The following is a 24,825-nucleotide window of genomic DNA, read 5'->3' on the forward strand; positions in this document are numbered from 1 at the left end:
CCAGAAAAAACCCTTTAACCCTTGTGCACACACTTTGCGAACTATACATTGCATTTTTTCCCCTAATTTTGTAAATGCTCTTAAAGACGTCATATATAAAGTTATTTTATGATTTATTTTCCTTCAACCACTTGAATTGTTCAGTGGCTTCAGTTCTATACATACATATCTAGGTGAAATTTATTAACACCCACAAAAAAAAGTTGAAAAAGTTATGGGCTGTCTCTGTGAAGTGATGACACTTTAAGACATAGCCATTAACTGGTCTCTACCGCCACCTACTGTCTTGAGGTGAAACACAAGTCAACAACGTTTTTTTTTGTTTGACCACCAATCATAAGAATGTTGCAAAAATTGCAAGAAAATCAGTGGAATAAGTCCTATTAAAATGCATCTCAAAAATTCTAATTGTAATGGTTTTATATGGACCAAATTTGGACAGTTTTTTTTTTGTACTCAAAATCTCGCACCTCGAGCTGCAGTCATGTAGAAATGTCAGAATTGTTGCATTTTTCAATTTTACATGTTTTAATCATCTGGTGAAAATTTCTGCTCCTTAGTGTTTTTTGGTCTATTGATTCTTTTATGATATAATAAAAAAATCTAAGGAATTCCCATAATTTGTAACAGTCAGCTCTCTTCACAAAAATAAATCTTTAACTTACTTATTAATAAATATTTGTCCCCCCCAAAAATAATCAACATAAAGTGATCGAGACCTAATCTCGAATTTTTGTTTTTTTTTGAAAAATATTCATATATTAAAGTGTCCTCTTTTGGGATGATAGTAGAAATGTGTTCACAAAAATAGATCATTAACTTGACAGGTAACGAGAGGTGGAATCTAACAAGTTTGGTCGAACTAGTCTAGTATGGAGGAGAATCTGGCTTTTTACAAAAATGAAATTGAATAACATACTGAACATATTTTTTTATGAACTTATATTTTCCTGAAACAATAAGTTAAGACCTCGAGTACACCCCGAAGTTCCTTCACGTACCCCCATGGGTACTAGTACCCCCATTTGAGAACCACTGGTCTACAGCTTTTTAAAAATAAAAAATAATAAAGTCCTTCCTCCTATGGACAACTCTCCCATTATAGATCGTCCCCGTCCAGCACACGGGCGCTGGGAGCAGGACACGAGAGTCCAGAAGAGAAATAAGCGGCTTCTAATAAAAAGCCGTCAAGGCGCCTCCATCTCCCCCCTGCAGCGCCGCGTGGAGTCCCTACAACGGCACGTAGAAGTCCTTCGACGCGCCAGGAAAGACGCGTCGCTCTCAGCCCGGGAGCTGCGGAGCACCAACAAGAAGATGGCGGCCCAGCTCAACTCCCTCGCCGAGAAACTGGGCAGCAGCAAGCAGCTCGCGCAGGTAACTCCGACCGGAAAGGAAGTTTGTTCCTCCGTCTTTGTGTGCCTGTCATATATTTATTTGCTGCGGGGCCGAGAGCGCCGAGTAGCACGTCGGGTTCTCGTACTTGATGAGGCGGATTGACAAGCGAAACCTCGGCGGCGCCGCTCCTTTGCACCTTCTGCGACTCAGCTTGTTGTCTCGTCCTGATGAATGTTTTAACAGCAGTCTGTCACTTCCACTTTTTATGCTCCGGACATGTCCGATGTGAACCATCCAGAAAGAAAACTAAAGTTTGGATTCCCGCCATCAATTGCTGCTAACCCAATCACTTGTTTATACTCTTATCTCCTTGTTCGTGTTACTTTGCCTTGTTTTGGGGAGAAATCCCATGATTTAGCTGAAATCTGCACTTTAATCTCAGGCAGTAGCCATCCAATATTTTTGGAATTGATTACTGTATGGATAATCCCATTACTACCACTAGAGGGTGACATTTGACTTTTTCTGGTCCGTCATTCTTCAGGCGCTGGTTATACTTGTATTAGCAGTCAGACTAATTCCTTTTTTTGTTTTTGTATTTACATGTAAAGTTAACACCATGTCTGTGGTTCTGCAGTTACACTGCAATTGAAACAAAAAATAGTAAATTAAGACAAAAACCCTCAGCTATAATAAATACGCCAACATGTTTTATACAGGCGACGAGAGTGCAATTACCAGCAATGTCCACTGGTTGGCATTATCATGCTTTACATTACTCTCAAATGGAGGATGTCGGTTCTCATTTATAACTGCCTGCCCTACAACTATAGAAGACGGTTTCATTAACATTTCTATAAATTTCAGCTGTCACATACCCTACAAGTGAAACAAAGTATTGCTGAATTTGAATTTACTAAAACGAAATGACTTTAGGGACTTAAAAAACTTCCATCTTGCATTTCCTGGCAGAGAGCCAATCAGAGAAAGAATGCAAATTCATTGGTTACTTGAAGCGCATCCCAGAATGCTCTGGAAACCTGAAAGTCAGCTTTGTAAAGTGTTTTTAAAGTGTGTTTGAGGATTTAACACGCAACACTTAATGCTGCTCAAATAACACGTAATAATCATACCAAGGCTAACTCATTCTCACATGACCACAGTCAAAGGAGACTAGCACAAAGGCACGCAGACTCAAAGCCAGACAGCCACACTCATTAATCTGACAGGCCGCGGAAACGTCTATGGCGGATTCCAACATGGCAGTCGGCGGCCGGCGAAGGAAACCACCTGATTAGGTGTCAGTGCGTCTGCATGTTCACCGCATGCTCATACAGTACAGTGGACTCATGCGCGGGTCGTCGTTCTGACCTTACCGTGATGCTACCTAGAACGTGGCCCCTGTGTGCTCCCGCCGAGGAATCTGATTGCCAAGTCCAACCTCACGAGCCAACACACACACACACACACACACGCACGCAAGTCAGACAGGCGTTGTTGTCTTGTTTGCTTCCTCTTTACTCTTGCAGTATTAATGCCACTGTGCTACAAAAGAAAAAAAAAGTCGGAGCCGACCGAGGTGGACCGAGCTAGGTCTGGTTGCCCTCCCCGCCCAGGGCAAGAGGTGATGGACTTTGGGTCCGGTCCAGCCGGTGGCGTGTAATTGGCTTAAGACGGCCCAGGCAGGGGGGCATCATGTGAGGAGTACTATGACACTTTCGCTGGAACTTCTTGGTGTTGGACTCAAAATATTAAGCTCAAAAAGGTATGCCGGGTATATAGTATTAACACGGATGTGTCTGTGTTTATGCGTATTAGGGCTGTTACCATTGAATATTTTTTGGATCAGGTATTCTATTGATTATTTCACTAAATAATCAGATACCATTTTATTTTAATGTATAATCCAATAGTGTATTACCAAACCATTTTTTTCTCAGAATAAATTTTTATTTTATTTTATTATTATTATTTTATCTATTTGAAAACCAGTAACACTACGCAAGAAGGATCGATGTTGTACTCACTTACTGATTTAGTGGTTTAGTTGTCATTTTCCCAAAATAAAATAAAATATTTTGTATTATATATTTATATATTTATTTTGTATTATATATTTAAATATATTTTGTACGCAATACAGTGATAGAGCAAAGGCGTATTAATATACAATGCATAAAAATATATAAGAATTTGTCATTTATATTATATATATATATATATATATATATATATATATATATATATATAATATATTTATATTATATATATAATATAAATATATGACAAATTCTTATATATTTTTATGCATTGTATATTAATACGCCTTTGCTGTATCGCAATATATCAAAATACAATTTAAAGACCCAATATCCAGCCCTAATACATATATATATATATATATATATATATATATATATATATATATATATATATATATATATATATATATATATATATATATATATATATGGGTGAAAAACACTCATTTAAAGCTTTGAAGGATTACAGTACTAGATTTCCCAAGTGAGATTCAACATATAAATTTCTCTGGAATTATTTGAGGTGGAATTAAGAAGCTTTTAAAAAAGGCAAAAAAATGAAGCAGGTGACAAAAGCCAAGCCTCGTCCTTTCAACAAAATGCTTCTGTCATGCGTAGCATCCGTACACGAGATCATTTCCGTCCTCCCCGCGGATTACCTGGCCCCTCCGCCTTAGCCCGTATCGTCAATTTTGTGACACCGCTCGTGGTTTTACCTGCCTTATCTTTTTCAGCGTAGCGCGTCTTACCCTCCTCTTTCATGTTAAAGTGGTGGGATTATTACAGGATTAAAGTGTTCACTGACTGATCAAAAAAGAAAAAAAAAAAGTTGCTAGTATTAGCAGAACGGAGATGTTGGTTACACGGAAAAGAAGGAAAGCGGTTCAGATGTTCCCCCATCCGAAATGAGCAAGCGGCAAGTGTTGCTTCAAACAATGACAGGCCGCGGTGGACATGCGGCTATTTCCGCCAGCTGTCCTCCCTTGATTATCCCGCCCATGATTGACTGTCACCCGGAGCCACGTTAGTCATGAGAGGTGTCCTGTCTTTTCCGGCCTAATGGAGCGGCAGTATGTCATCCGTCCGCGTCAGTGTCACGTCTCACCGAGGGGCTGAAAATGGCCGGCTGAAATCAAAGCCCGTGTTACAGGAAGTGTCATCGATGCCACTCCTAATTCCCGCGGCGCCGTGGCCTCGCCCGCGGCCGTGCCGACCCCTTTCCATCACTTTTTACCCACCTTCAATTGAGCACTGGAAACCTAAAACAAGACTGATTCTATTAAAAGGTGTCAGCCGGCGTGCGGATATCGATAACATCGGCGTACACGCGGCCCGGAGCCAACCTGTGGGGATCTGTGGTTTCAACTGTGTGTATGTGTGACACGCTTTTTTTTGATGTATCCGGTCTCCTATTAGCGCCATTAGGCATTTATCACTTTCATGTTAGCGGAACATATTTGGTGAAAAGCATCCACAGTCATGTTTTACTTCCATCGATATGAACGGGGCGTGTTAAGTCACCCAAATGTGTCAGAAATCCGACGCCGCCATTTTCTTTTAACCGGTGATTTATGCTCGTTTACAAGATTTACAAGAAGGTATCCACAATGCTTAATTTGTAACCTTGTGGTTTATGGAATAGTAAGAACTTCCTGGGTCAATTTGACCCAGGCTCATGTGGAATTCTTCAAACATTTTGGAAACTCTAGTATGTAATCCTGATAATTAATCTTTTTATATCCCCTCAGAAACAGAAATAACACACCCGGGTCATTTTGACCCATGGCGTATTTAATGACCCAAATATATCAATTTGACCCAGAGGGGTGAGTGTTTTTCCAAAAATATCAAAAAGTATCAAAATCCCTGCTTACTTTAAAGTATACTTGTGTGTTCTATGTATTACTAACTAATAACTATTTCTGTCATTTTGACCCTTTGCGTATTGAGTGACCCAAATGTCTCAGAAATGTGTAACATACAAATTCAATAGTTTGTTTTAAACAATCATTTATGTTAATTATATATATATATATATATATATATATATATATATATATATATATATATATATATATATATATATATATATATATATATATATATATATATATACTGTATGTATGTATACCGTATTTTCTGCACTATAAGGTGCACCTAAAAGCCTAAAAAATTTTAAAAGGCTGATGGTGCGGCCTATAATCAGGTGTGCCTTATATATGGATCAATATTGAGATTGGGATTGGTAGATGGGAAATGAACTGATCAAGTAAGCTTTACCTGTTTCTTTTGTGTGTTTACAGTTGAACAAGGTTGCTCATATTGACATTGACTTAAGCTAGTGAGAGTTATTATTTGAGGTATTATTCTTCTTACTTTGAGTGTTACTATATTGTGATTGAAAACGTTTTAAAATTTGTCATTAATTGAGGGTGCGCCCTATAATCCAGTGCACCTTATAGTGTGGAAAATATGGGGTATATATATAAAATTTGACATCTTGATGTTATTTCCTGTTTTCCTGTAGAAGCTGACATCCGAGCTGGGTGGTCTGGAGCAGCAGAAGAAGGTTTTGGAGATGGAGCTGGAGCAGTGGAGGCAAAGTACGTTCCCCCGTCCAACAGTTGAGTGCTCCTGCCAAGCCCTGGAGGCCGAGGTCAAACAACTGCAAGCCAAAGTCAAGGTCAGTTCGATCATATTAATAGTGATTCTTATTTTGGCCGTAAATGTGCAGCCCTACTATGTTGTGATGTTAAATTTGATTCATTGTTCACCCTATTTTTTTTTTGTATTGTTATAGAAAGAGTATTAAATTTTTGGGGGGGATGTGGGGGGTTAACGAAAGATCTGCAAGTGCTCGACCAAATTAATAGAAAATGAATGGTTTCCATTATTTTGACTGTTTCCCCGCTTTATCTCATCCAATTTGAAAACTAAGCTTTCCTCTTAACCTCTTTTAGCACCCCCCCCCAACTATAATGAGAAGGCATGCTGCAGCTGACCTGTCATCAGCCGTGTCGCGTGCCCCCCCCCCCATCTTCACATTAACTCACGCACTCCCCTCCCCCCACCAGAATACAAGCGCGGAGGTCACGAGGCAGGTGGCGGCTAACAAAGCCCTGCGAGGCCAAGTGCGCCAGAAAGAGGACGAGCTCCGCCATCTGCACGACAAGTTAGTCATGTTTGCTTCGTCTTTTTTCTTTTCTTGCTCTCAATTGTTTCTCCCGCATCATATCATCACCCCCCCCCCCGCCTCCATCCCCCCTTTCCCTCTTTGTCTCTCCATCTCGCCGCGCATGGGCCTCTGCTCTCATCTGCAGTGTTTGATTCCACCATGTGGCAGCACAGAAGCACATGCGCCTTCACTCATGACAAAAAAATTAATAAAAATAAATCACACAAATTCATGAGCAATATCAAGTAAAGCAATTAAGCAAGTGTTAATTTGTCACACTGTACAGGTAAATCTAATTCCTGATACAATACAAATACATACAGGATTATCCTGTATGTTATGATGAAAGATGTTTTTTTTTAAAGTTATGCAAAAAAAAGCTTGTTTTTTTAATAAATCGTTCATTTTAGGACTTTTATTATAACTCAGTCACTGGCAGCAAATTTAATACGCATTTGTGACTTGTATAGCTTTGCAGTTCGAATTTGACGTCTATAGTCGTCACTGGCAAGGAATGAGTTCATAAACTCTTAATTATTCTTAATATATTTGCAGAAGAAACACATGCAATTAGATTCATTATTAAATCAATAATAACAATGTTAATAACTTATTAACATTGTTAATAAGTTGTATTGTTAATACATATTAACAATGATGATGATCAGAATCATAATATTTTTAGATCTATAATAAACAAGTAGCTATAATAATAATATTTTATAATTTTATTAATAAATAATATAGGTTATCGCACACCTGCTACTTTCGCGTGGATAAGCAGTTGAAATTAATGTACTGATATCGTTACTCATATCAATAATAATAATAATAATAATGTTTAAATCAATCATAAACAAACATCTGGAAAAACAGATATATTACTCAATCATATTATTAAGACATAATATTAATAATAATAAAAAAAAACATAAAAAATAGCTATAATAACAGTAATAATCATGTATAATAGTAATGAAACAATAATAACATGTCCAATAATAATAAATCCAAATAAACAAATTGCAAAAAAATGTGTTGTTAATTTTTTAAATAAATACTCATATTTTTAATATGCTTACAATAAATTATGGAATATGCATGCCATTTAAAATACTAATACATCTTTCTTTCTTGGCCAAATATAATTGAAAAGCACTGCACTAAAATAACCGCAATCAGTGAAATTAAGTGAAAAAGTCCAATTTTATCTTCAGAAAGACCATTAACGTCTCTCACCTGTTTTATTCGTTTGGTCATGTGACATTCACAAGCCGAGCTGCGATTGGCCATTAGCTGAGCAAGTCAGAAAATGATCGCGCCCCTGAGATGGATAAAAACAATTCAAATGAAAGGATTTGTTGTTTTATGAAGTTTCTAGCGACGACGCGAAACATTTGCATTGTTTATGCTTTTGTTTACTGTGACCGCACGGGTGTCAACGTTCGCGCCGAGAGAATCCAAGCGGCTGAAGGAATCGGCGCCTGCGTGTGTGTCATGTGGCACGGCTGTTGTTTATGTGGCTAGCTGATGCGGAGTGCTGATCAAAGCGGCGCATCGATCGATTGCGTGCCGCAGGAGGCGCCGTTTTGGCCCGTGACACTAAAACCCACGCAGCATCACTCTTTGCCTGTGGGCCCCGAGCCCTAATGAGTTAGATGGCGCGCGCGCGCGCACACACACACACACACACACACACGCGCTGTGGCACTCGACACAATACACGCGCTTTTTTTATGTATCGCTGTAATCCATTCACAGTTGTCATCGAAGTGAAACTTCAGAGGATGGACGCACTCCGGTTTGGATCAAAACAAAGATTGTAAATGCTCTGGGAAATGATTTGAACGTTAACTGTCATGCATGCAGCTAACGAAACAGGCAGTCTTCATTTTAGGGACTTTTCATGCAAATATAACGAAGCATACCCCTGATGATGGTTGTTCAATACCACTTTTTTTCAGATAGATACCAGTACATGCACAGCGGACCCCCGCTAATTTATCCGTTTCGTAAAGCGAAATCGTATGGCAGGCAATAGAAACCTATGCTAATTAGCTAATTCGTATAAAAGCCCAGGTAAAAACGTCAACATGTTATATACATATTCAAAATTACGAACAAAATAGTATGGTAAGTGCTGCTTATATATAACCGCCAAGTTTGAATTTTGTAATTGTTGCTGATGTCGTAAAGCGGGAAAAATGGCGTAAAGAGGGGATGAAAAAACTTAAGTAAAGTATTGACCCGATACCAGTACTCGTCCATCCCTATTTTTTGGGGGGGGTGAATTTACCATATTTTTCATATCATAAGGCACATAAAAGCCTTTATTTTTCTCAAAAAATAACCGAATATATATATATATATATATATATATATATATATATATATATATATATATATATATATATATATATATATATATATATATATGTGTATATTAATGGTTCAGGCAATCTCGAACATTTATAAAGCAACAAATCAGAAAGAAGACAAAAGACTTTTTCACACGAGGAGAGTGAACATATTGTCAGATTTCCTTCCAGTCTGGTTACAAATTCTGTAATATCCATGTCTACTAAGGCTGCACGATTATTTCCAAAATGATTATTTTGGTCACTACTGAAATCACGATTATTCGTCACGATTATTCATCATGTTATTCATCAGCATGTCTATTTATTGCCCTTTTTTTTAAACAAGCAGTACATAAACAGGGCTTCAAGGCTTGATACTTACAAATAATAATTAAACCAAAACAAATAAAGTAAATAATAATTGAAATCAGTTCTGTCAAAGGCATGGCAAAAACTTGGCACACAGGCCAACACAGCTAACTTAATTGCAGAGTGTAAATTGGATTTTTCAATTGCAGAGTGTAAATTGGATTTTTCAGTCGGGAAACAATACCCCCTGGTGGTAGCATGTAAAAGTGCTTGATTTGACTTGTAATTTTTTTTAAAAAGTGCTTGACTTTTTAAATATGAATATCGCCGAGGATCAGCTTAATTAATCACCCAATATCGTGATCGCGATTGAAATTCGATATTTTTTTTTGGGGGGGGGGGGGGGGAACACAGCTCCTGTTGCCAGCGAAATTTCGAACCCCGAGACTTAGCTTCCAGCGTATCATCGCGGCGCTCTAAGGTTTCCTCTCTCCGGGCCCTACAAAGGGCATTTCTTCCTCCCCGCCGTTTCGCTTCCTTCCTCTTTGTCAGGCATGCCGCGCGGCGTGCCCCCGCCGCCCCTCAATAATGCATCCGGGGCATGTGTACAATCACGGTGGACGTGTTGTGTTTGTGTGCCACCAAAGCGCCGGGCGGATCACAGCGCCAAACACCCCCCTGCGCTCACTTTTCCGCGACAGCTTCACACACGCGCAAAAAAAAAAAAAAGCACGCGCGCGCACATTTTGTAGCCCGCCGCTCCGTTTGCCTCCATGTTGGGACCCTTCTTCTCGGAATGAAAGACCATGTCTAGACACCTCTGAAATATACATCTCAGAGCGCACGCGGGGACCCGCGCCGCTTCGCCTTAAAGAAAAAAGGCGCGCCAAAAAAAAAAATAGAAGAATTTCAAAGTACGCCGCCATGTCCTCGGTCAATATCCGGCGCCGCGGCGCTGCTTTATTTATGAAGCTTCCGCTTTCATCTCTCGGCCCCGTTGTCTATCAAGTGTCCGCGCCGCTCGCAACACGGATCGGGAAAAGCGCGCGCGCGTTATCGCTGTTATCATTACAATGCGCGCATGTTTGATGAACAATATTGCCGCAACAAGCGGCGGAACAAAGGGAACAAACGCGGCGAGTGATCACAGCCGTCTGCTAACGCTCATAAATACAGATCACACACCGGAGACCGGGCGCCGTATATATCCCTCATTCTTTTTCATCGCCTATTCTTTTTGGGGCCGCGCAAGAAGGGAACATATAAAATAAATGTTGTCCATCTAATTGCCATTAGCGGAGGGGCGGGCGGAGCCTTGGCGGGGGCCCTTATTGCCGCTCTTCATCTTTAAGTCAACACCAGACAGTCATCCGAAAGGTTCAATATGGCTTTTCTCATTAATGGCCAAATCCGTAGGGGAGGGAGGGGGGGAGGCGTTCCGTTTCCACCTCACCCCCCCCCCCCCACCAAAAAAGTCCCGGGGCCAGACGCCGCTCTTATTTAATTGAACGCCACTCCAATAGGACAAGCAAGCTCACATTTATTCAGCCGCTGGGAGACGGGGACATTTACTTACCACCCGGCGTTTGCTCAAGCGTCGCATCGCGTGTTTGGTTTTAAAATACGAGTCGCGGCCGGTGTCGGGGGGGGGGGGGGGGGGCATCCTTATTCCGTTTGCTCCGATCCCCCAAACGGGTAAACGGCTTCAAAACTTGAACGCATGCTGAGCCCGTTTAAAACGGAACGCTACTCGGCTAATTCAGATCGGTATTTTGAGACAAATCGCGCTGGCAAAAGGAGAGGATGGGATTTTTTTTTTTGCCCGTTTTTTGAAAACATCGTTGTTGCACATTGTCTACTCAGCGATGCGATTTTGGAGTTTCCGATTGACGAAGTCCTGCCGTCCGTAACTTTGGTTTTGCACCTTTTTTTACAACGATGCAACACAAAGCGGTTTTGAATTAAAAATAACTAAATAGATATAATGTATAAATTCCCCCCTCGCTAACCTAATCTCCGAGAGAATAGTGGCACTAATGATAATGGGCTTCTGGATAAAACTTAACAAAATAAAGGCATGCAAAGTTTTGCCTAAAACATAATTTAGCAATGAGCTTCTTCATTTTCCAGTTCATTTATTCTCAATTTGAAAAGCAAAATGTTTAGGCCGCAGCTATCTGCGATAGCCTTCCTGGAATTTGAAACAAATATTCACTATTTGTAAATAAAATTAAAATGAAAAATGTTGAAAAACTTTATTAATGACCAAATTTGAGATGTTTTTCACAATCAACGTTTTGCTACTTAAATGCTCCACCATTTCTCTCATTGATTTTCGGTTAAAAGACAACATTTTTTCAGTTAAAACAGCACATTTAAGAAAGCATTCTTTGTTCTAATGTCATCAGTAGGAACGACAAATATGTCAAGCTGTCGTCATCAAAGTGCGCAAAGTCAAGTACATTTTGTCACGCCAGCCTATATGGAGTACTCGAGCGCCGCTAGCTAGTGGCTAATTTATGCTATACGCCCGAGCAGCCCAACAATGGGAACAGATCAAAGCAAACATCAAAGGAAATCAAATAAAATTATCAAAGGGAAAGCATTGAAAGAAGACAAGGGAGCTGAAATTTCACCCAGATGCGACATCGTCAAAGTCCAACGTGGCACGAGACCACTTTATTATCACACCACCAGGAGCGTGCCATCCCTCGGTTAAAATAATAAAAGTGGATTCACGTGGAAAAAAATGACCCGGAAATAGTCAAAATACTGCGCAAGGGTTTACCCTTGGGGTACTCGCACCCCCGGTGGCGCAATATAGTGATAGACGTAAATTTTAATTGAATCATTATTTCCCCGCTAGCTTACTTGCTACACCGTACCGGAATGCTGAAAAATCAAACATGTCACTTAAGGCCGCTAACGGAAATGGAAAGCGACATGAGACGCATTTCGTCTGAATGAAACAGCTGGTGCCCGACGCGTCTGAAGGGGATTATTGTCAGCATCCAAATATTTCCCGTCATCCGTTCTAAGACCTCCCGCTGCCGCATTCCGGTCCGCGCTCTTCCGATCGTAATTTAAACGTTTACGTTCATTGATTAGCGTCCGCCAGGCGGTGTCAGCGCCGATTCAAAAAGCTGTTTGTCAATAAGATGGAAGGGTGGCGTTCCTCTTCCTCCACGCCGCCTTTCATTTAGTATGCGTCTGTTGGGATGCATCTTCAATTGGGCACCTCACCGTAGCGCCGTATTTAGTTGTCATAATGAGCTGTCACGCTTGCTGAGCGGCTCGGGGACGCCGGCGCGGGCGACAATGTGACGAAAGTGTTTTGCTGCTGGAGATAACATCGTTAACCCGTTCGATCCCAAAGACGTATTTTCACGTATCTTTTGTGTGTTTAGGCCTTCGAGCCTTTTAGTATTTATTTTTTTAACACATTATATTATATTATATCATATCATATCATATCATATATCATATCATATCATATTATATTATCTTATATTATATTATATTATATTATATTATATTATATTATATTATATTACTGTATTTTCCGCACTATAAGGCGCACCCTCAATTAATGACATATTTTAAAGCTTTTTTAATCGCAATATAGTAATACTCAAAGTAATAACAATAATAACTCACCGTAAACACACAAAAGAAACAGTTAAAGCTTACTTTATCAATCTACGAATCCCAATGTCAATATTGATCCATATATAAGGCGCACCTGATTATAAGGCGCACCATCAGCTTTTTTAAAAAATTAAGGCTTTTAGGTGCGCCTTATATTGCAGAAAATACGGTATATTGTATTGTATTGTATTGTATTGTATTGTATTGTATTGTATTGTATTATATTATATTATATTATATTATATTATATTATATTATATTATATTATATTATATTATATTATATTATATTATATTATATTATATTATATTATATTCAGAAATGTAAATTTGAATGAAATATGTGTCCAGAGTGAGCCACGCCGAGCGAGACGTGACCATGAAGAGGCAGCTAGTGGAGGACTTGAAGACCAGGCTCAAGGTTTTGCAGGAGACGGAGAAAAGTTACCGTGGGCAGGTGGAGGAGCTGGAGAAGAAGGTGCTCGAAATCAATCGCAAAAGCACACAGTGGCGTCAAAGGAGAAGTCTAGTCCAAAAAAAAAAAAAAAATCACAATAATGTGTTCTATGCATCTCCACTAGGCTAAACACGATATTCTGATTAATATTGTGTTTGTGGAATATGAATTAAGTTGAAAATTCCACCCGTTTTTCTACATCTCACTGGGGCGGGCATTTTGCTATTTGACGTCGACTGAAAATGACATCACAAATCTTCAAATTCCCTTCGTAATTTCTTGCATTCATATATGTAAATTACATGTTTGTTATTCAGTTAAAAAACTGAATCTATTTCCAAAAAAGAGGTTTAAATTAACGTTCAACAACTGTAACTACAGTGTTTATACAGATTACAGCTTAGTCTGAAACTGAAAAAAATAATAACCAAGTGCATCAAATTGGATGAAGCAAAATGCCAATGGTTATTTGAATTCAATTGCAAGTAAACATTGCAAAAATAAAGCTTTTTTCCCTGTGGTCACGCGTGCCCCCGAGATAAAGAAATGTTGCATTTAAGGCTTCCTGAACATTTTGGTCAAAGGTCCTAAATTTCTCTGTTTTTCCAGCAAACAATGACAGTTAGTTGGTTCCAGTTACATATAAATATGCAAAAGCACCATTATACAGTATGTACTAAAATTGTTTTGTTTTTTTCCCGCTATTCCCGGATGGAAAATGCAGATGGCTGCGCTGTGAGCACACAGTTGATCGGCAGCCAAATGCAGCAATGATGATGTCATTTACCTGACTGATATGCGCGTTCCAGCGGATGGCGTTGCGCTTGCATGAGTCATCCCATGTCTTCCACACTAAGAGAATATCAGATTAGAACCGACCGCTCTGGCACGGTGTCATTTGCTCGCTAATTTCATGAAGCTAAACAGCAGTGCCTGAAGTCTAGCTTGCAAGCGGCAGCCATTTTTTTTACACGCTGTGTGTATAACTTTTGTATATATGTATAGCATGGTTCTTATCTGCAGTATCATTTATTGTATCTGCTTTGAAAAAAAAATAAAACTCACAGGTCAAGTGTTTATCAGAGGAGGCCTCCAATCGAAAGTCCTTCATTGAATCGCTCAAGAGGAGAATGAACGTTGCAACCACAGAGAAAACACAGCATGAGGCTTCCTGCGCTAAACTCAAGGAGGACCTGGAAATAAAGGTTTGACGATTATACTTTTATTATTATTGTATTAGTAAAACATATGCAAAGACCCTCTTGACTTAAACCTCCGTTGCTTGTTTTTGTTCACCACCTAGTGGTGGCTGATGCTTATGCGTGCGCAATCATTTTGACATCATCTTACAAATCATGGCAATTCGTCGATGTTTTTGATGAGATCATAAAAGAATCATTGGGGAAAAAAAACTTTAGTGAGCTGAAATTTTCAGCAGATGATTAAAAAATGTAATATTTTAAAATGCAACGAATCTGACATTTCTATGTGATTGCAGCTGGACGTGCGAGATTTTGTGTACGGAAATAACCATTGTCCAAACTTTGGACCATATAAAACCAGTATAATTAAAATTTTTGAGATGCATCTTATTAGGATTAATGACAATTGATTTTCCTGCCATTTTTGCAACAATCCCTTGAGCGGCATCAAACTATGTCAGCAAACTTAAAATCTTTTGTTGACTTGTGTTGTCACCTCAAGACAGTAGGTGGCGGTAAAGATCAGTTCTTAGCTATGTCTTAAAAACACTGAATCAGTAATTAGCTGCATTTCAACAGCGTTGATTATTTTTTGTGGAAGCAAATGAAGTTTAATAAATCAGACACTTTTGGCTTGTTCTATTTTTTATTTTTTACATCACTGAAAAAATGTTGAGAATCACCGATGTAAATAAGGCGTGTTATTTACATGTTATTTACATGTTATTTACACGTTGCGTTCTCTGACAATAGGGAAAGATCTGTAGCTTTTCGTGCGTCCGAGCAGACCGAGTTTGTTATCCGATACGAAGATCAAAATGCATTTTCTGACCGCCGTCCACAGAAATCCAGGTCATTCCGAAGGATCCGCATACTTTGGGTGTTTCGGATTGATCCACTGGTCCGATTTTTGTATTTTTTTTATGAACGTTGCTGACCATCTCCGTGCAGGAGCAGCGGATTCAAGCCCTGCAGGCTCGCGTGGGAGCCGGCGAGCGTGCCTTGGCGGCCCTGGAGCGGAGCGCCACCGAGCAAACGGAGCGGCTGACCCGGCAGCGTTCCCGAGCGTTGGACGGGCTTCAGAGGCAGCTCGGCCAGGCCTCCTCCCAGCTGGAGCAGCTTCGCTCTTTCATCAAGGTGCTCCGCTTGATCAAAAGCCGGCGGGGGCGCGCCGTTCAATCCGCTAACTGCTCTTAAATCACCGTCGCCGGCCGGCGGGGAAAAAAAATAGATTGATGTCATTATGCGTGTTTTTCGTGGGTATAAAGAGATAAAGGCCATCGCGGGTAGATGAATGAGCGTTTGGGGGGGGGGATTGGCCGGGAGACGCCATCCATCATCTGCCGGTGTGTTTACGTATGGGGCAAATCCAAGCCGAGGCGATAAAGAGCGTCCCGCAGCTCACTTCCGCTGACAGCTGTCTGTCAAAGAAGGAAGAGGCCAGGCAGAGATAGTCCGGTCCGTTTCGGCACATGCATAAATCAAACGCCGACTTTGGTGGCGCTTTGCCATCGCCCTTCGGATTTTGGCCGGATAAGAGCGCGGTTTATCTCCTCTCTATTTTTTCCCAAGCGCTTGCATTACTTTCGCTCCGACTCGCATTTTTATTTAGCGCCACGGAAAAAGTGCGGTTCATCTTATCGCAGGTCAATATTTTGCAACCGGTTTCAGATAATACGGAATTATTGTCATGAAGTATAGTGTTGGTTTTTTTTCTCACTGTGCCAATCGTTGGGATACGAGGTAACAACTCAGAACTTTTCTAGCATTGCCAGTAAATGCGCAGTCTCTATTACGGGATCTTTTTTTCCGTGGTAGACCTATTAAAGGCCTCGTGTTAAAGAATACAGTTTAAAAAAAAAAAAAAAAAGCAAGTGAATGTCAGGTTCTGTCAGCGGTTTATCGCTGCCAGCTAGACTGGGGGGAAAAAAGTCGACCAAATAAGGTAATCCGAATTCTGACTGAAAAGGTAAAAGGTGAGAACTTCCCTCAAAATGCTCTTCTTCCCTGCCCATACCTCTTCCATACTATTTTTTTTTCTTCTTTTGTTGTGCAGAATAAAGTCACAATTCTGACTCTGAAGTGGAAATCCTGAAAATAAAGTCAGAATTCGAACTAGTCAGAATCCTGCCTTTACTCTGAAGTGGCAATTCTGTGAATAAAACCAGAATTGTGACTAATGTGAGAAATCCAACTTTATTCTCAGGATTGTCACGTTAAAGCTTTTTTAAAGTGAGATTTCCAATTTAAGGATTTCGGAAAAGACGATTCTAAAAGGGAGAAGTAAGTGACATAAGTTCTGATCGAATTTTTAACTCAAAGTCAGAACTCTCACATTGACAGAATTCTGACTACTATGATGTGGGAATAATGAAAGTGAATTCAGATTCTTCATTCATTCTTTGAATTTTTTTTTCTTCTCGGTATAAAGTCGGATTTTAACTCTTGTGGCACGATGGTACAAATTATGGAAATTTCTTTAATTTTTTAATGGTATCATAAAAGAATCGATGGGGAAAAAAACCAAGGGAGCTGAAATTTCCAGCAGATGAATAAAACATTTAACATTTCAAAATGCAATGGTTTTGACATTTTTATATAGGTACAGTTGGACATGTGAGATTTTGTGTACTAAAATAATCATTGTCCAAATTTTGGACCATATAAAACCATTCTCAATTTTTGAGATGCATTTTAATAGGATTTATGACATTGATTTTCCTGCGATTTTTGCAACATTCCGTTGAGCTGCGGTCAAACTTTGTCAGCAAACAAAAAAATCTTTGCTGACTTGTGTTTCACCTCAAGACAGTAGGTGGCGGTAGAGACCAGTCAATGGCTATGTCTTCAAGTGTCATCATCACGTCACATGCTAGACAGTACATATGTATGGATAGAACTGATGCCATTGAAGAATTTGAGTGATTGAAGACGAAAAAATATTCATCATTAACTTTAATTATTACGCCTTTAAAGGCATTTACAAAATCAGGATAAAAATGCAATATGTTTATTTTGGAAAGTGTGTCCACAAGGGTTAAAGTGAGAATTTTCACTTTAAAGTCAGAAGTCTGACTGAGAATAAACTTGAGAGTGCTGCCATTTTGTTTTGTTTTTTTTACCCCAATCCCCTTTAGTTAAATTTTCTAAATAATTTCTGTTTTTCTCTTCTCCCGTTATCACAATTGCCACACGCTAAGAACCTTCCCCCCCCCCATGCGATATATGATACATACCTCCCATAAACAAAAGGCACATTATTTTAATTCACACAAGAGAAGCTGTATTGATATCCAGTCGATGCGTCCGTTTTCCCATAACCTGCGGCGGGGTGGGGCCTCGCTCGGCGTTGTTGTTGTTGTTGTGCGGAGGATTCACATCATTGTTTGTCTGCCCCTGGCTCTTGTGATCCCCTATAAGAACAGCCAGCCCTTTGATTGGCCTGCCTAACGTCCGGAGGAGATTTACTCTTGTCGTGTATTGATCACCACTGGAGGGGCTGTGCATGTGCGTGTGTATATATGTGTTGTCTTGGTGTCTTTGTCAGCCTGTAGATTTTTTTTCTTATTCCGGGCCAGCGGGCCCTTTTGGCCCCCGCGCCGGCCTCGGGCTGTCAAAACTGCGAAAAAATCAAGTCGCCTGTATGCGGTGGCCAAGTTTCGCACCGCAGTCAAAGAATTTATCCGTCTAACCCTCTTCGTTTTCCGACGATAAACCAACGTAGGTGATTTTCTTCCCCGCGTCGTTCGCTCTGCTCACGAACGGTCTTTTGTGCCCTCGCGTGTGCGAAAAAAGGTGGAGAAGGAGCCAGTTATTATCCAAGATGTCTTTTTAGCCGCTCGTTTGATCCCCATCGCTATGCCTTAATCCTCGCCTCGTCTAAATTGGCCCTCTGGCTATAGCGATTGTGCTGCCAGCGCGGTTAGGAGTTCGCAACAAACACGCAGACTCGAGCGCACGCGTACAACGCCGACCGCGTGAGAGCGCGCGCGTTCAGTCGTTCCTCCCGAAGAATTCCCTTCCTAATCTCCTTTCCGGATTATTCCACATGCAGGGTTTAGGTCAATTAAATGTAACCCCCGAATAGTGACAGTGAATATCTATTAGGCCGTAAATAAAAGAACAGGATCTGTGGCCGTTAGCTAACGAGCTAGGTATTCCTTAAGGGTAAACGCGCTTTTATCGCCGAAAGCAGCTCGAGCAGCAGTCGTTTATCGGATCAAACGGACGACGGTTATGGGTCGGGCGTATTCGGCTTGCGACGGAAGGTCAAACGTAATCAGATTATTGTGTAGTGTCGCCGTTGTGGAAAATGTTTACATTTACAGCTGAACGATTCAGTTGAAATAGCGCGGTATAAAATGCAGACCGTAGAGGCTGAAATTTTAAATGTTTGACCTGTCAGTGCACTTTATGTATATTTCATGTCTTGATTTATCTCTGCTGGGCATTTTACAGTACTTAGACCAACAGGGCTGGGGGGGAAAAGTTGACCGTGTTGGGTAAGTCGACTAAAAAAAAATCTGCCATATGAGAGATTGACTTCCATTCTTCAGTTAAAATATATGTAATAGCTGTGTTGTAAGTGTGGAAACACTGCCATTCAATGTTCACAGTTAGCACTACAGTGCTCAATTGGCTTATTTTAGGTCAGCATTAGTCAAGGGTGTCTGCTCTTCTCCATAAAAGAAATCATATTTGACCAGAATTTTATTATTTATTATTGTTATTACTATTTTAAAAGCTGAAAATTCCCATCCATGGCACTGAATGATATGTGATTGCTAACCAGTTAGCATAAGCATATCCATTCACTTTGTATTTAGCTTAGCATAATCACTAGCGTAATTATATCCACTCCCACTCACATTAGGTTGATTGTATAAATAAATAAGCTTGATTTTAATGTTTTGTTTTTGCAGGTGTGATTATTTGATTATTTAATGGAAGTATCCATAGTTTAATCCGTTTTAAAGTGATTTCGTAGTTTCAGCCCAAACGTCACGTGGTTTTTGTGAGACAGCCAGTCGCAAAATGCGTTTTTGAAAGTACGCATTGTACATAAACTTTTAGCTTTTTACCGTTGAAAGTAATCTAAGTTCGGTCTCCCTTGAAACCACATCCTATCACGACTCCGATCGTATCACGGTTCCCGCTAACAAACGAAACAAAACTTCACCGCGGCTTTATTAACGCCACCGGTGTACAACTACCAGAGCAATAGATGCTGGCGCGCTTGAAAAATCTTCATCAAACCTTTGCGCTCGTACGTTTATTTATTTTTTTCTGCCGTCCCTTGCTCCGAGAGCAAGTTGCACACTTCTTTTTGTTTATTTGTTTGCGCGCAACGAGAGCGGGAGCCATCCCCAGCTCCCCTCGTCCGACCGTCTATTCCAAGGTCAGCTTTTCGGCAGACTTGCAGGGGAATGATACGGAAGATTATTGCCTCGATCAATAAGCTGAAAATGAAGCAAAGGGGAGTTTGCTTTATTGACTTGCCCGTGTACAGTGGCAGTTTTAACATTTAATTGTCTCTCCGTATTTAGCGTACACGCTCGCGTTTAGCGCCCCGGCAGCCGCGCCGTCCCGGGCCTGGGCCTGGGCTCGCCTCGCTTTGCCATCCACCCGGGCACCATTTTCCAGCGGCCCCTCGCAAGCTTAATTATTAACCGTGTTATGCTGCCCCGTTGCGCCGCGAGACCTTCGGAAAGCAAATAAATAAATGAATGGCCGTATCTTTCACGAGCCCCCCTCCGCCTCTTCTGCCTCTGATGAATGATTCGCCGTCTGTGGAGATTTTAGCCAAAACTCGAGGTGCATTCCATATCAAAGCCTCGTTCCCGCGGCTTTTTCAATCGACGGGGCGCCCTCAGGACCGCATTCCTTCAAGGGAGCGCGCGGCAAAAACCGGAGAGAATCTGAGTGTGTCAAACTCAATATTCCTCCATAATGTATTAAGCCGCTCTGGCGCATGCTTGATCAATTTCATTTATTCATCTGCCGGGGCGACGGCCGTCCCTCGCACTTCTTCCCCGGCTCCGTTTCGTCATTTTTCTCCTGGCTCGTAATCCTCCTCCCCCCCGCAGGCCCTGGCCGGTGAAATGCTGTTAGACGTACGCGAGGTCAAGCAGCAGCTGATGAAGAGGAGGCGGTCGAGGCGGGCCGACGCCGTCACCGAGGGCGGCCCGTCGGCTAAATCCATGATCAAAGCCAAGTCCGTCGCCGCCTCCATCCTCGATATGTCCGAGAACGATCTGGCCGACATCATGGACCCCGAGCGGGTGAGGTTGAGGGGCGGCGGGACGTTGGGCGTTATTTCATACTGGAAAACGGTGACACAAATAAACTAGTCTTCAGATCACGTAAAGGGGGGAAAGACACACCGTGTTTTGGGGAAAAATTAAAAAACACACATGCAAAGACCATCTTGACGTACGGCTACACTACAACGTATAGTTGTTCTGTTTTCATGTTTTAGGTGTTAACGTTATAAGCAGTATGAGGCGAGTGCACACTGCTCTAGTGTGATTTTCACTTTTCGTCGTTGAAATTTCCAGCAGATGATTAAAACGTGTAAAATTGTGAATTTTTATACGATTGCAGCTGGACGTGCGAGATTTTGTGTGCAAAAATATTCATTATCCAAATTTTGGACCATATAAAACCATTATCATTACAATTTTTTAGATGCATTTTAATAGGATTTCCTGCGATTTCTGCAACATACCATGGAGTGGCGGTCAACTATGTCAGCAAACAGAAAATTCTGTTGACACCTCAAGACAGTAGGCGGCAGTAGAGATCAGTTATTAGCTATGTCTTGAAGTGTCATTATCACGGACTATAAAGACAGACCATTTTTCATTTTTTGTGGATGTAAATTTAAACTACCGTTTTTTCCGCACTATAAGGCGCACCGGATTATAAGGCGCACCCTCAATTAATGAGGTATTTCCATTTTTCTTTTTTTGTGGATGTTAGTTTCACCTACCGTTTTTTCCGCACTATAAGGCGCACCCTCAATTAATGAGGTATTTTAAAACTTTTTCCATATATAAGGCGCACCGGATTATAAGGCTCAATTAATGACATATTTTAAAACTTTAGTAATATTCAAAGTAATAACTCACTGTAAACACACAAAAGAAACAGGTAAAGCTTACTTTATCAGTTCATTCCCCATCTACCAATCCCAATCTTTATTTTGATCCATATATAAGGCTCACCGGATTATAAGGCGCACCATCAACTTTTTAAAACAATTAAGGCTTTTAGGTGCGTCTTATAGTGCGGAAAATACTGTACATACTTACAAAATGAGGAAAAAAATGCAATGTGTGTAGTTTGCAAAGTGTGTGCACATGGGTTAGGTGATAGGGTTCATCGTCTGATCAAATTTATAATCGTAATCAAGTTTTTGTTTTGTTTAGCTTCAAAATCCCGAACGTGTAAAACCTACAGTGTCTTTAAGACAAGAGACGCCGCTCTGGACGGCGCTGTTCTGTATCAAGTCTTAGCTAATGCCCACAGCGCCGCGCATACCTCCAACTCATCACACTGTAACATTTGTAAACAAGTTTCCGTAAGCTTCGGCTTAGCAAAGACGGAGCTATCGACTCATGGCTTTTGGGCATCGTCTTTGTCGACGGAGACTAAATGAACGCAGTAACCTCAGCCCGTCCTCTGGGAGTCAAAACAGTCGATTGGCGTCCATGTGAAAATAACTCGCCAGTTCATTTCTGTTGTTTCGCCTCGCTGCCGTTCTTCGCTCCTGGTCGAGCTCGTTGTTATTGTTGGATAAGAAGACGTGGGCATGGATGAACACAAAGCAAACTTTTATGAAGACAGGCTATGTATTTTCGGTGGGGCTTGTCCTTATTAGGGTTGTGAACCAGCTGGAGACTTTGAGTGAGAGCTACGGTGCAACAACAGATTCGAACCCTGAACTTCAGAACTGTGAGACAGATGTGGTGGCTGGACTAAGACTTGTGGGTTAATAAAATTGCTGATGCGGTATGCAGAGGGTGAAGCTAGGAAAGGCAACGTCTTGCCGAAGAAGTTCGTAAATAAACATGGACTTGGATAGTTGTTGGATTTACCTCTGTACGGTGGACCCCCGCCATTCGAAATTAATCCGTTCCGGGGTTGGAATAGCGAGGCGAAATCGTCATACGGCGGACAATAGAAACCGATGGTAGTAGCTAATGTGTATAAAACCCCAGGTAAAACATCAATCGTTCATACATATTCACAATCAGTAACAAAATAGTATAGTAAATGCTACTTATATATAATATAGATTCATAGAATTAAATAAGTCAAAAAATACATAACTGAAAAATCTAAATGTATTTACCTTTGGAGTGACGTGGTTTGAGCTACTTACGGTCATGCGCGCGCCCTCTTGATTATCTCCAGCTTCGTTTCCATGGTAATCATCTTCTTACTTCTCTAACGTCACTAGCAATCTTGGGAGCCATGGCTAACCAATTGAAGTTTAACTTAAGCACTAAAATGCACAATAAATACGATATTTTAAGCACTCACAGGAGATCAAGTCTTTAGCATATTGACATCTTAGTGACACTGACGCCGACCAATGGCAGACCATCTTAGGAACGCCGTGACGCCGGCCAATTGCAAAGCAGCATCTGAGTGACGTATTCAGCTACTCGCACATCGCCTGACCGTCAAGTTTGAATTTTGTAATTGTTGTTGATGCTGTAAAGTGGGGAAAATGCCGTAAAAAGGGGACGAGAACTTAGCATTCCACTCGGCTACGCGAAAAAAACGTAAGCTAGGGACGCCGTCACCCATGTTTTCCTATAAACCGCCATTTTGAAATTTCAACTCTTCTTCTCCGCTGCTTCCTCGCGCCGCTCAACTCTTTTCTCAGCCGACAGTGTCATCAATTAGCGAATCCTTGTTGCAATCAACCTCAAGTCCCATGAGGCATCGTCCTCCTCTCTCTCAATCAGGAGATGAGAGACTTTTCGCCCTGCACTTACTCACACTTGAAACCAATTTCATTCCTTTGCCAGCAGATGTAAGGGGAACAAAATGTCCCACTCATCACCCATGAAAGCTCCGCGGGTCCAAATCCTTCTTAGCGCCTCAGCACTTGCTTCGTGACAGTTGCTCTTTTCTGGACCTTGATGCCGTCACCAGTATTGGATAGAATCACGGAACAATCTGATACCATTGCAATATGTGTCCAACAAAAGTAGTTAAATACTTTGAGCGAAGCAGTTGAAGATTTTTTGAAGATATTGACGGGTTCAATTTGATGCTAATTTGCAATCTCAAACTTGATATTGGAGATGGTAACAGATACTTTATCATTGTTGCAAATTTGCACCTAAGTTTGTATCTATCGTATTTTCCGCACTATAAGGTGCAGTTAATTTTTTGGAAAAGCTGATGGTGCGCCTTATAATCAGGTGCGCCTTATATATGGATCAATATTCAGATTGGGATTGATAGATGGGGAATGAAATGATAAAATAAGCTTCAGCTGTTTCTATTGTGTGTTTACAGTTTAACAAGGTTGCTCATATTGACATTGAGTTATGATGCTATTGAGAGTTTATTATTTGTTGTTATTGTTATTACTTTGAGTATTTTTATATTGTGATTGAAAAAGTTTTAAAATATGTCATTAATTGAGGGTGCGCCTTATAATCTGGTGCGCCTTATATATGGACAACGTTTTAAAATATGTCATTAATTGAGAGTGCACCTTATAATCTGGTGCGCCTTATATAATGAAAACGTTTTCAAATGTGTCATTAATTGAGGGTGCGCCTTATAATCCGGTGCGCCTTATATATGGGCAAAGTTTTAAAATATGTCATTAATTGAGAGTGCACCTTATAATCTGGTGCGCCTTATATATGGAAAGCGTTTTCAAATATGTCATTAATTGAGGGTGCGCCTTATAATCCGGTGCATCTTATAGTGCGGAAAATACGGTATTTGATTTTTTTTTTTTCCTAAATAAACTTCATCACCTCAATTTAGCAGCCGCATTTGAGGAGCACTGCTCCAGTGTGGTGGATCTTCACCTTTTTGCCGTTCTATCGGTCCAAGCGCTTGTAGGCTTCACGTAATGTCCAGCTTCTTCTCCAAGCGCAACTCCTTCGCTCAATTAATACCTCTTAGTTGGCCGAGCTATTTCTGCAACATTGATCTTTTCCCCGAGCCGTTGTACTCGATAAACTCACGGAAAGTTTCAGTGATATTAATTGCTCTTCATACCTAATAAAAATCAAACATCCAAGCCGGCCTGTGAGATTGAA

General features: G+C 40.8%; 1 protein-coding gene across 2 annotated transcripts in view; it reads left to right on the plus strand.

Annotated features, from left to right (window-relative positions):
- The window catches only part of cntln (centlein, centrosomal protein), a 103,221-nt gene that overhangs the window by 61,835 nt on the left and 16,561 nt on the right, over positions 1-24,825 (plus strand). For both annotated transcript variants that reach the window (XR_015866163.1, XM_088419660.1), the window contains exons 18-24: positions 1,106-1,374; positions 5,905-6,060; positions 6,452-6,549; positions 13,220-13,346; positions 14,393-14,530; positions 15,479-15,664; positions 20,614-20,808. Coding sequence is in view for 1 of the 2 variants with exons in the window: in XM_088419660.1 (XP_088275786.1) it covers positions 1,106-1,374; positions 5,905-6,060; positions 6,452-6,549; positions 13,220-13,346; positions 14,393-14,530; positions 15,479-15,664; positions 20,614-20,808 (1,169 nt within the window). In the remaining variant the exon portion in view is untranslated. The remainder of the gene's footprint in view (positions 1-1,105; positions 1,375-5,904; positions 6,061-6,451; positions 6,550-13,219; positions 13,347-14,392; positions 14,531-15,478; positions 15,665-20,613; positions 20,809-24,825) is intronic.

The sequence above is a fragment of the Hippichthys cyanospilos genome, chromosome 7 (genome assembly GCF_059441005.1).
Source record: "Hippichthys cyanospilos isolate Australia breed blue-spotted pipefish chromosome 7, RoL_Hcya_1.0, whole genome shotgun sequence".
Lineage (NCBI taxonomy): Eukaryota > Metazoa > Chordata > Actinopteri > Syngnathiformes > Syngnathidae > Hippichthys > Hippichthys cyanospilos.